At 44.4% G+C, this 12,433-nt stretch overlaps 2 protein-coding genes across 3 annotated transcripts in view; one reads left to right on the top strand and one right to left on the bottom strand.

The window, feature by feature from the left end:
- Positions 1-12,433, bottom strand: part of itga11b (integrin, alpha 11b) — a 51,425-nt gene that overhangs the window by 14,806 nt on the left and 24,186 nt on the right. For both annotated transcript variants that reach the window (XM_074633384.1, XM_074633385.1), the window contains 8 exons: positions 10,642-10,786; positions 9,961-10,109; positions 9,229-9,372; positions 8,406-8,609; positions 8,120-8,250; positions 7,636-7,808; positions 948-1,087; positions 742-852 (listed from right to left, as the gene is read on the bottom strand). In XM_074633384.1, the coding sequence (XP_074489485.1) occupies positions 742-852; positions 948-1,087; positions 7,636-7,808; positions 8,120-8,250; positions 8,406-8,609; positions 9,229-9,372; positions 9,961-10,109; positions 10,642-10,786 (1,197 nt within the window). The remainder of the gene's footprint in view (positions 1-741; positions 853-947; positions 1,088-7,635; positions 7,809-8,119; positions 8,251-8,405; positions 8,610-9,228; positions 9,373-9,960; positions 10,110-10,641; positions 10,787-12,433) is intronic.
- On the top strand, positions 2,713-4,793 carry LOC141766493 (E3 ubiquitin-protein ligase TRIM39-like). Its single transcript, XM_074633406.1, has one exon. It carries the CDS (start codon positions 3,169-3,171, stop codon positions 4,561-4,563), a length of 1,395 nt encoding a protein of 464 aa, XP_074489507.1. The 5' UTR covers positions 2,713-3,168; the 3' UTR covers positions 4,564-4,793.

Below are 12,433 nucleotides of genomic sequence, written 5' to 3'. Positions count from 1 at the left end.
TGGGTCCTAGTTTCCTAGATTCCTTAGCATCTCATGCCTCCGTGACTATCGATTCCTCTGTATTGATGCTTTCTGACAGTTACACATGCACAATGACACATTTGCACGCCTTATCATGTTCCAGTTTGTTTGGGACCGGAGACACGGCGGTGAGAAAAAAAAGTGTTCAAAAGCATGGCGCTACTAAACCTGAGCACCCTATTTTACCCTGATAATGCGACACTGTGAACAACAAATATGTGTTGAATTGGTCAGGAGGAGAGTTAGTAACGTTAGCTGTTAGAAGCACAGTCCTGCTTGGTTAAATAAGGGAGCTACTGACGTTAACGGAGGTGCCATTGAGTTACAATTATGAAGCGTTCAAGCTCTGCTCAGTAAAAATGACCATTGGGTGAAGGTAAATTACAAAGTTATCATGATGTGTTCAAATGTATGTGTGTTCTTTATGTAAAATATACTGAACATTGAATGACATCAGATCTAAAATGTTATTCCTTCATTGAGCGCAGAGATTTTAAAGTGGCAGACAAAAGAAAATACTTACCTGTCACAGTGGCAGGAAGTGAAAAAAATCTCAAAATCAAATCACATTGTTAGGAGGCTGGTTGAAAAGGTGTTTTAGCAAAGTGGTTGGTTTAAAAATCTAAGGAAAATGAGGCCTGCCTGGTCGGGACATCTACCTCTGGAGCTCAATACAACAGACTGAGAGACAGGTGTGACATCACCTGGATGAACTCTCACCTCGGCCCTCAGGACGCTCGACCAGTCGGGGTCCAACACCGGCCCCTCGTCTGGGCTCTTCAACCCGGTCTCCAGGATAACTGCAATGGGACGCCCGTAGTCAGTCGTCTCCTGTTCAAAGATACGGTGGTGCGTTTAGGGATTCACACTGACTTTTAGGATTTGTGTGTTTTATACTGGTTGTGATCGGGTTGTGATGTTCTGACCTGGATGGAGAAGCCGAGGCGTTGACAGCTCTGACCTCCAACCGGCAGAAACAGACTCCTGGGCTGCTGTCGGTCTGATTCGTCCAGAACAGCTCGAGGAGGAAAACGCCTCTCATCCAACACCAGACTGTACCAAACAGCTGGGAGGAGGAGAAGGAGGAGGAGGAGGAGGAGGATGAGGAGGAGGAGGAGGAGGAGGAGGAGGAGGAGGAGGAGAAATGGGTTTTAAAGGAGGCAAAGTAATCCAGTCTCATCAAAGTCTCATCCAGCTCGTATGCAGCACAATGATATTGTAAACACATCGAGAACAGACTTTACAGGTCTTTCAGGTGATATGAAAGAAAGTGATGTCACCAGGTGTTCTCATTGGTGCAAACTGCACTTGTTATGTTTCCAAATGTTGGGCAAGTTTTAAGGGAATTCCTGAAAAGTTGGCAAAATAAAACACGAATCAGCTGTCTTGGAGGGTTAGGGGACAGAGGATGTTCAGGGGGAGATAACAGGTCAACAGTAGATGTCACATAGAAGTGGTGTACATCATTTAAAAGATGGGAACCTGAAGATTAATTTGAGATGCAGCTCAGCACTGTGAGTCAAGGTGTTCTAGTCATTAATAAGAAATAAACATAATTAATTAATTAAAATAAATAGTGAAAGTGTGTAGGGTTCTTATATAGAAGTATATGATGGTCATTCCCATGCTCTATTATGTCTCATAAGTTGTTGCAGCAATTTTGGGGTTGATACCATTTGTTACACAGATTTGGTGCTAAATTTAACAATTTTTTACCATTGGAGAATTGATAAAAAATGATCAATAATCCCTCCAAAATACCACATTAAGTCACCAAGACCTTGAGGAACACCATAGAAAAAGCCATGCTGTGATTTGGGATCAAAAACTTTTGACATTTGGAGATTTCTGCAAGAATCGCATTTTTCAGCGATTGGATGGTGAGCACTTCTGTTGTGTAAACTGCTCAGAAACCCCCTTATTGTCCATCTAGCTAGGAAAGCCATCCATCCTCTGAATGCTCTAGGTCTCTAGTTTGTGGCTGTAAAGTTTCATGAGGCTGTGATTATCCTAGAGGTCACCACAGGTCATTTTATACAGTGAGGTCAAGTTTCACTACAATGAAATGTCTACTATGGGGACTAACATCATCACACATGAATACAGTTGGGCTCATTGGATCCACAAGAGTCTCAGCTTTACAGTGATTCCCAATTTATGTAATTCAAGACTGTTTAGGGACCCCAGTATGCAGAAATATTCAAAAACACCATTTTGGGAATAGGCGAAAATAACACATTTATACTGCATGAAAAAAACTTCATGTGATTATCATAAAGTGGGCATGTCTGTAAAGGGGAGACTCGTGGGTACCCATAGAACCCATTTTCATTCACATATCTGGAGGTCAGAGGTCAAGAGACCCCTTTGAAAATGGCCATGCCCTCGCCAAAATTTAGCATAAGTTTGGAGCGTTATTTATCCTCCTTTGTGACAGGCTAGTGTGACATGGTTGGTACCGATGGATTCATTAGTTTTTCTAGTTTCATATGATACCAGGATCTTCACTCTAGCTTTAAAACTGAAAGACAGTAATGTTGGTCGGGTCTCAGAGGGTTAATACCAAACCATGTTGTATCAAATAAAGGCAGGGTGTCATACTAGTCTACTTTACGGGTGAGAATTACAACTCTGCAATTATTTAAAGATCTTTAAAAAAAGACCATAGTATTTGAAAAATAGAAAGTCCACCCAAAGAGCACCTGAGTGGGAACCATCCCTTTATTTCTAGCACCCTCTGCTGTAACCCTCCAACATCACAGCTCCAGTCACACTGAGCATGAGTCGTAACTCCACAAGGTCAAAGACGGAGTCTCAGCCTTCATTTAATATCCTCGAGACAAACCAGGAAACAGGTTGTTATTCTGCCTCACTGAGACGACACACACACACACACACACACACACACACTGAGAGACGGACGATAAGATTCACCTTCAGACCAAAACCACCACTTCCACTGAGAGAGGACATCTACAGGAGGGAATACTGGGAATACTGGAATACTACCACTTCAACCAGCTGCTGAATCCACAAACTGAACCAGAGTTTTACAAGAACAAAGTCTCAAAGTGAAAGTAACTTTCAGGGAGCAGGGAGTGGCTGAGCCGTCTGCCTGCTGTGTTTTCAGCTTCACTCAGAGACTAAATGGCTTCCAGATTAGAGGACGATCTCTGCTGTTCTGTCTGCCACGACGTCTTTAAAGATCCTGTCATCCTGTCATGTAGCCACAGCTTCTGTAAAGTCTGTCTGCAGAGCTGGTGGACAGATAAACACATCCAAGAGTGTCCACTTTGTAAGAGAAGACATTCAAAGGAAGTACTACATCCTAACTTGGATTTAAAGAACGTGTGTGAGAGTTTCTTACAGGAGAGAGATCAGAGATCTTCAGAGGCTCTCTGCAGTCTGCACTCTGAGAAACTCAAACTCTTCTGTCTGGACCATCAGCAGCCGGTGTGTGTCGTCTGCAGAGATTCAGAAAAACACACCAACCACAGAATCAGACCCATCGATGAAGCTGCACGACAACACAAGAAGGAACTTCAGGAAACTCTGGAGCCCTTAAAGAAGAAGTTAAAGGTTTTTAAACAAGTTAAAGTGAAGTTTGATCAAACAGCAGAACACATGAAGGTCCAGGCCCGACACACAGAGAGGCAGATTAAGGAGCAGTTTAAGAAGCTTCACCAGTTTCTAGAAGAGGAAGAGGAGGCCAGGATGGCTGCACTGAGGGAGGAAGAGGAGCAGAAGAGTCAGATGATGAAGGAGAAGATGGAGGCTGTGAGCAGAGAGATAGCAGCTCTTTCAGACACAGTCAGAGCCACAGAGGACGAGCTGAGAGCTGAAGACGTCTCATTCCTGCTCAACTACAAGGCTGCAGTGGAAAGAGTCCAGCAGCGCCCCCTGCTGGAGGATCCACAGCTGCTCTCAGGAGCTCTGATAGACCAGGCCAAACACCTGGGCAACCTGACCTTCAACATCTGGAACAAGATGAAGGACATGGTCTCCTACACTCCTGTGATTCTGGATCCAAACACTGCTGATACAAGACTCATCCTGTCTGAAGATCTGACCAGTGTGAGACCAGGAGAGAGACAGCAGCTTCCTGATAATCCAGAGAGGTTACGTGTTTACTACTACTCTGTCCTGGGCTCTGAGGGCTTTAACTCAGGGACTCACAGCTGGGACGTCCAGGTTGGAGACAGTACAGACTGGTACCTGGGTGTGTTAGCAGAGTCTGTCCGGAGGAAGGTAGACATACGGACTGGATTATGGACAATATGGTTCTTTACTGGTAAATACGGTACATTCTCCCCACCAGGTCTATTCACTGATCTCGTAGTCCAGAAGAAGCTCCAGAGGATCAGAGTGAATCTGGACTGGAACAAAGGAAAGCTGTCGTTCTCTGATCCTGATACTAACACACACATACACACCTACACACACACTTTCACTGAGAGGATGTTTCCATTCATTGGAACTGTGAATCTCCCACTGAAGGTTTTACCAGTGAAGGTCTCTGTGACTGTAGGACAACAGAAATAGATGATGATGATGGTGATGATGATGATGATGACCGACACCACTGCCTTTAACAGGAAACAGCGGCGTATGTTGCACCCTTAAAGACATATGACTCCGTCTTCCTTTTGGCAACTTTTATTCTTCCCAGTTCTGTTGAAGTTATCTTTTACACGAAGCAATCAGAACCGCTCGCACACATATGTAAAACATCAAGCACGTTCCCTAATCGCTACTGCGCTGACTGATGACCTCATCACAGCCTGAACTTTGACCTTTTCAATAATAACATTGCGCTGACTGATGACATCACATCACTCTGAACTTTGACCTCGTGATAATAACATAAATCAGATAATAGTGTAGTGTATATTTCTTCTTAGATAACTTAAATCTATTCTAGGTCAATAAAATGTAAATTATAAAATATTTCTAGGTTGCAACACGTACAGAGCTTCAGAGAGCAAGATTATTGATTATATCTTTAATGTGTAGTTTCTGTGTATTTGAACAGCAGGTTCAAACATTGATTTGTTTATTCATGTAAAGTGTTAAAGAGATTTTATTTCACATCATCTGTTCACTGTAATTCTTTATTAGAAATGAGATTAAAGCTTCAACTGGAAGATTAAAGTGACTCGTGAAGCAGAAACTGACGGTGCTTTTGTTTTTGATCTGAGGTTGTAACTTTAAAATGTAATATATACTGTATATATATATATATATAAATATATATATATGCAGTATATATATATATATATATATATATATAGGGGCTGAAGAGTTTCTGTGCTAGTCCCCAGTAAAACTGGATACTGGAGTGTTATTTAACCTCCTTTGCGACAAGCTAGTATGACATGGTTGGTACCAATGGATTCATTAAGTTTTTTAGTTTCATATGATACTAGTATCTTCACTCTAGCTTTAAAATTCAGCCTGCAACAACCTCTGAAAGACAGAATAGCAGCTGGGCACGCCAGAGTTTTAAGGGGTTAACAGATAAACTATTAATTAAGCTGTTTAAGTCCAAATACAATGCACACAAAGGACCAAATATACTGCAAAGGTAATGTAATACGTTGTGTTCCTAATTACATTTTAAACAGAGTAATAACTTCTTCTTCTTCTTTGTGACTGATTAATAAAGTGGAGCATTTCCTGCTCCTTATTAGTTGTTGGATGCCGAGTGTAGCTGCAGAGCTCCTTCTCATCTGTTTAACAACTGAACTTTTGATTTATGAACACACAGAGAGCTGAGGTAAGCTGCTTCAGTCCAGCTCAGTTCATGATAGAAACGCCACGTCTGCACTGAAATAAATAAACTCTCAGGTTTCGTCAACCATGGCTCCTGTCCTCTATCTGTCCACTGGAGCGTGATCGTTTGATACCATGTGGCCGTGTTGGCGTGTGTGCATGCATGCATCTCTATATGTGTGTCTAATCCGGTCCAGATGATCAGGGGGAAGATGAGGAGAAAGAAAGTAGAGAGGAAGGTATGAAGGTATGAAGTGATGGAGGAGTGACGCAGTTTAACGGCGGCTGGCCGGCGTTAGCTCGTTACAGCGAGGTTTCCATGCAGCCGGCCCGCACATCTGCAGCCAATTACACAGAGACACGACAACACAAAGCACTGTGGGGAATCTCTGCTGCGAGGAAAAGACCACGACAAGATTTTCCGCACACAGACGGTAGAAATACCGAACATCTGGGTGAGTCTGGTTAAAATGTCCACACAGCTGGAAGACCGGACAGCTGTTTGAATCTGTAGAATTCAAATTCATTCATACAGACGAGCTTCAACATTCACATCAACTCATTTAAGAAGGCTGTGGGCTACAACCACCACCTGCCAGTGGGCGACCTCCGGGTCAGTGCCCCACAGCATCAGACACCAACGCACGGGTTACCCCTCTAGCGTTACTTTTGGTCGCCTTGTCCTTTCAAAATAAACTTCCGTTTTCACAGGAAATTAGGTTTAGGCAACACAACCACTTAGTTAGGGATAGGAAACGGTCGTGGTTGACATTAACTTCACTGACAAACAACTCACGGGGCTGACTATATCGACGAGTCACGTGACAAAATAAGTCAACTTTACTTTTAGTTTCACACTGGACACGAACAGAGGTCTTCTGGTTGACAATCTTGTGTTTGTTTACACGGTATGCTTTATGGCGGGGCTACCTTGTGATTGACAGGTCGCTACCACGGCGTTGTCCGGTCTGGGAGTTGTCCGTGTTTTTGTCTTAGAACTTTAACCCTTTCACAGTGTGTTTTCACTTCATCAAAGTTAATTATAACATTTTCAGTGTTTGGTTGTAATTAGCTCACTTCATTGTTAACATTTCACCTGAAAATTCAGCATTCAGTTGTACTGGGTTCAACCTTCTCGTGTCACTTCTGGTTGCAAAAAAACCAAGATGGCGACGGGAACAAACAAGATGGTGATGGTAAAAAACCAAGATGGCGACGGGAAAGAACCAACATGGCGACAGCCAAAAAAGCCAAGATGGCGACGGGAAAGAACCAAGATGGTGACGGCCAAAAACCAACGTGTTGACGGCCAAAATGCAGAACTCGAGGCTCCAAGACTGTAGTCCCCAATCCAATGGGTGACGTCACGGTGACTACGTCCACTTCTATACAGTCTGTGCAACATGCTCAAAGGCACATTAACATTAGTTGCTATGTTTAGGAGGGACTGCTGGAGCGACTGGCCAAGTGAAATCAAGTCCAACATGATCTCATGATGAAACGTATCAAAATGAGTAAACACACTCTAAAACACAGATTAGTGTTGTCACTGTGAACTTTGTGCCTCCTTCCTTCACGCTCGGTTCCAGATCTGAGTTCAGTTTTCTAACAACGCTGGTCTGCTTTGACACTTGTTTACTGATGTTTTAATCTGTGGTACATTTGTGTAATGCTTTCCTCATCAAAGGTCGGCACCAGGACACAATGAAGTCCATTTTGGCATTCCCAAGGAAGCTAGAGAACAATGTACCAGCAGGCGTCTAACAAGCTCACTGTTGATCTCATCCCTGCTTGATTTGTTTGAATCTGTAGTTACTGTGATAATGTGTGCCTCCCACCTACCAACATCCGTCCTGGTCTTTGTCCTGGTCTTTGTCCTGGACTCCAGACTCAGACAGACGGTGACAGACATGCAGGTGACCTCCTTCCCTCCTCGCCGACAGTCTTTGTTAAAGATGTTGACCTTCTCCGGTTCAAAGGTCAGCTTGGCCTGAATCCGCACCACACCACGAGACCTGGAGGGAGGAAGCACGCCATCATCAGGTTGTGTTTGTCTGTGTTTGGTCACTTATATTACTTCCATTGTGGAGAGTCAGTTACCGTTTAGGGACTAAAACTGCCCCCCTTAAGGTAAACCACTACATTTTAGGGGTTAAGACTTGGTTTTGTTAGATTAAGTTTAAAATTAGGGAAATTAGGCATGGAGTGGTTTAGTGGTGCAACGTTTCAACAAGCCCACGGTTCGTTTTTTTATAAATTATATGTCAGTCATCACCAGAGTGGTTGAGGAAACATAATACTGCATATCTATATGTGAATGTCTGACCAGATGATGACAGCAGCTCCCAGTGCTCCCACAGCGAGGTCGACGAGCCCGTCTGCATTGACGTCCAGAACACCATGAAGACTTTGACCGAAATACTGCAGACCTGCAGAAAAACCGGCTGCAGACAGACGCTGGAGAGAGAGAGAGAGAGAGAGAGAGAGAGAGAGAGAGAGAGAGAGAGAGAGAGAGAGAGAGAGAGAGAGAGAGAGAGAGAGTCATAACAGTGATTATTTATATTTCCTGCTCAGATTGCTTCTATTGGCTGAACTGGTTCAGCTTCTGTTACCTGTCTGTACCGGTGTTGGAGGGTTTTGTCCTGGCCGTAAAATACGTAGACCGCTCCCTGGTGGTCGTCCTCCAGCGGCGCTCCCACCACCAACTCCCTGAACCCGTCCCCGTTCATGTCGGGTATCTGGGCCAACGCCGAACCCAGCCGGGAGTTCTGAGCGTGGTCGGAAACCTCCAGCACCCCCTGCAGGACGAATGATGTCTGGTGGTAGAACGTTTAGTTTAGTTTTACCAGCGTGCTGCAGTGTTCTGTCCAAACACAGTTGTATTTTGTTTAGGGCTGTCAAAGTTAACGTGATAGTAACGCTTTAGCGCAAAGTTGTTAAACGCCACTAATTTCTTTAAAGCATTTACGCAACTTGCAATTTTTAGGTTGCACCAGGCTCATTTTTATAGTTAGCTACTGGTATCACATGAAACTATAAAACCTAATGAATACATTGGTATCAACCATGTCAAACTAGCTTATCATGAAGGAGGTTAAATAACCCTCCAAACTTGTGCAAAACTTTTGGCAAGGAAAAACTGTCATGGCCATTTTCAAAGGGGTCCCTTGACCTCTGACCTTCAGATATGTGAATGAAAATGGGTTCTTTGGGTACCCACGAGTCTCCCCTTTACAGACATGCCCACTTTATGATAATCACATGCAGTTTGAGGCAAGTCATACTCAAGTCAGCACATTAAATACTTGACAAATCTTCCTTTAAGGTACATTTTGAAGCCAGCCAATGAGAGTGACGCCTTTGGAGGCTCTGAGCAGCCGAACACACTGTGAACATCAACCTTGTGGTAGCACATGTGGTATATACAATATGTACCTGTGGTGTGACGGTGTAGATGTAGACCTTCCCTCTCTCCCAGCCCTGGCTGTAGAACATGGGTGCTGCTACTACCAGTATGTCCGTGTGTTCGTCGCCGTCTACGTCCATCGATAACAACTCACTGCCGAAATACGAGCCGATCTGGAAAACAAGGAAACAAAATGTGACAGAGAACAACAATGGACTGCTCTCTTCCACCGGGAAACGACATTTGGTGTAGCTGTATTGTTGTCTGAGTGGAAACAGTGGAGTTTATAGACACTGTTCAGTGACAGAAACAGGCTAAGATAACGAAAAGGAAAAAAAGTGTGAACATTTTCTATAAATTGGGAGAAATGCGGGAGAATTGCGTCCCGGGGGGAAACTGGGAGAGGGCAATGAAAAACAGGAAAATCAGGAGGGTTGGCAAGTATGTGCTCTACCACTTTGGTAAGGGATAACAGCCTCACATTTGGAAACAACCTCTCCAATCAGCTTTAGTGTGAAGTAGTCTCATCAGATCAGTGGTAGGTCCTGGTTTTGCTGAGATCCCGTTGTTAGGGTCAACGGTCGGGGTCATCTTGGAGATAGCCATGTGTCCCACATGTGTGGATACATGCAGGAGTAACATCTACATGCTTCTGTGTGTGTGTGTGTGTGTGTGCGTGCGTGCGTGCGTGCGTGCGTGCGTGCGTGCGTGCGTGCGTGCGTGCGTGCGTGTGTGTGTGTGTGTGTGTGTGTGTTAGTGACCTGCTCTCCCAGCAACGCCTGCAGGATGGTCAGGTTTCCGTTGTTCTTCAGGGTGAAGACGATGACCTTCCCGGTGTGGTTGAACCTCGGAGCTCCGGCCATGTAGAGCTGAGAGCCGCGAGACGAAATGAGTGAACCCACCGAGTAACCTGAACCCAGGAAAGACACAGAAACGGACCAACAGGAGTCAAGATGTTTTTTATTATTTCGTTTCCTCGTTAACACAGAACAAAGATGGTGATGGAGGCCAGTAGGTCGAACTGTGTGTCCAACATTTTGGCCACTAGCTGTCTTGACAACTAATAAGAATATTCGTGGTCTGCAAAAGATGAACCCAACTCATTCTAGTCACCTCTCCAACCTTCTCTGTGGCGCCACAGTGGTGCTAAAGTTCCCACTTGTACTGCACACAAGAAATATAAAAATCTTTTGGGCGCAATGCAGTTGGATTTGCAACCACACTCGTTCTCCCGAGTGGATCAACCTCTCTGATTTTAATGACTGTATGGCCTCTCAATTGAATTACTGTTAACGGCAAAGGTCAAACAAAAGCTAATAATATTGTTTGTTTTGTCCAGTATTTGATGAACTGTCCAGACAGTAGCTATCCAACTAGACAGGCATCAAACACAAAGACCAGAGATACAAATATAAGAATGGAGTACAGTACAGGTTCATTACCCAGATAGGCTCCATGGTTCTTCAGCTCGTCTGGAAACTCGTCCTTATAGGAGGATTTTGGTGGAACGACTTTGCCGTGTTTAGTCTCTTTCAGCACGGCACCGTTCCAGTCGTAGGCACCCACCGCCCCGAGCAGAATGCCGTCCTGAAGGGAGAACGTGGGTTTTAACACAGTGCGCATGATGAGGTACCGCATTTATATGACATGAGAAGAACTCAAAGAGCAGGATGACATCCCAGTAAAACCTGGAAGTGTTCATGTGTTCATCATTGAATGAATCCATCAGTGATACTATTTTCACATCTGTTGACTGGAACTGTTTTTCCCATCGTGCAGCTCAAGTAACAGGATGCAGAAATGTTCCAGCTACACCGTTCCTGAATTCACTTGACCATGTGAGAGCTGAGCTCAAACGCTCTGAGGTCACTCTATTATCAGAATTTATTACACGGCTTTGTTGAATAATCGATTTTGATTGGTTAATCACAGCATTCTGCAGTCTGTTATTTCTTTACAACAGACCGTTGCTATAGGCGCAGTCCTGATGTCGGACTCTGGCGGACCGTTTTTGCGTCAAAATATTGATTTCTTCAGTAAGTAGCCATGTAATAAGCGGGATAATGTACAGCTAGCGGGTCATTGTTGTGTAAGAATACCCTTCAGGGCTTCGCGTCGGGGTGCAGCATCGCCCTGTCGGGGTTTCTTTCACAACAATGACCGGCTTGCTGTACATTATCCCTTTATGTCCTTTCATGTTGTTTCTTTTGTATGATTGGATGGATATTGTAGCCTAATTGCACCTGTCGGTCTTGTCTGACTTGGCATCTTGCCCCACCACCCAACCCGTTCTCACTCTCAACTCGTCAAATACCGCCGTTTGGTCAGCGCCCCTCTGCATCGGAAACCGACGCAAGGAGGCACCCTTTAGCAACAGTATGTGACAAACCGGGATGTCAACTAACTCCAATATAAACCCACCCGCAGCGTTATTCGACGGTCGAAGCAAAGCCCGTTCAGGGCGGGAAGGAGGGAAGGGGGGTCAAACAAACACAAGACTTTCAACCAGGACACCGCTGTTTGTGTCCCATGTGAAACTAAAAAGATGACTTATTTTGTCACGTGACTCGTCGGAATCATCAATCCCGTGAGTCACTAGTCAGCACAGGCACAGTTTGCATACGAGTTGGGAGAGAGAATGTGTTGCAACCACTATTAACGGATCACAATGGAAATAAACCTGTCGTTTTATTGTATAATTTAATCCTCGACAGTTTTGTAAACATATGTGATAACTTACTTCAGGCGGAGCAGTATTATGTGTATTTTAATGATTGGTAAATACATAAATCTATCTAAAATGCATAAAATATCAGTCTCATGATTGAAAGTAGTCTCAGCACTGAAGCATTGAATCTGATCTCTGATCAGAAGCTGCTGTTGGTTTATCTTTCACAGAAACTGGACGTCCTTAAACGTCTCACAACACGTGTGTGCAGTCGGTCGCACGCCCAGATGAACTGTGGCGCTCGTAAAGTCCAGATATGAAAGTTATTAAAGCGTTGAGTCATAGTCTCTACGGGCCAGTGAGTCAAGGATCACAGTGAATGACCGAATCCTTGGCGACGGCGGCGCCACAAAGCATCTCGCCTGCAGGATCTGAGCTGCACATGGACTGACTTCTGGATCTGCAGGTTCACTGTTAAATATCTCAAGGCTGCTGTAGTAACCCTGTAGGAGGGAGAGGAGGCTGGTTTTCCTGCACGATGACTCGGTCAGAGATGATTCTGTGTC

This window comes from Sebastes fasciatus, chromosome 4, assembly GCF_043250625.1.
Source record: "Sebastes fasciatus isolate fSebFas1 chromosome 4, fSebFas1.pri, whole genome shotgun sequence".
Taxonomy (NCBI): domain Eukaryota; kingdom Metazoa; phylum Chordata; class Actinopteri; order Perciformes; family Sebastidae; genus Sebastes; species Sebastes fasciatus.
Note: the sequence above shows the minus strand (reverse complement) of the source record. Positions and strands in the feature narration are given on the sequence as shown.

Coding starts and splice junctions, on each gene's coding strand:
- LOC141766493 (XM_074633406.1), top strand. CDS start 3,169: ATGGCTTCCAGATTAGAGGACGATCTCTGCTGTTCTGTCTGCCACGAC.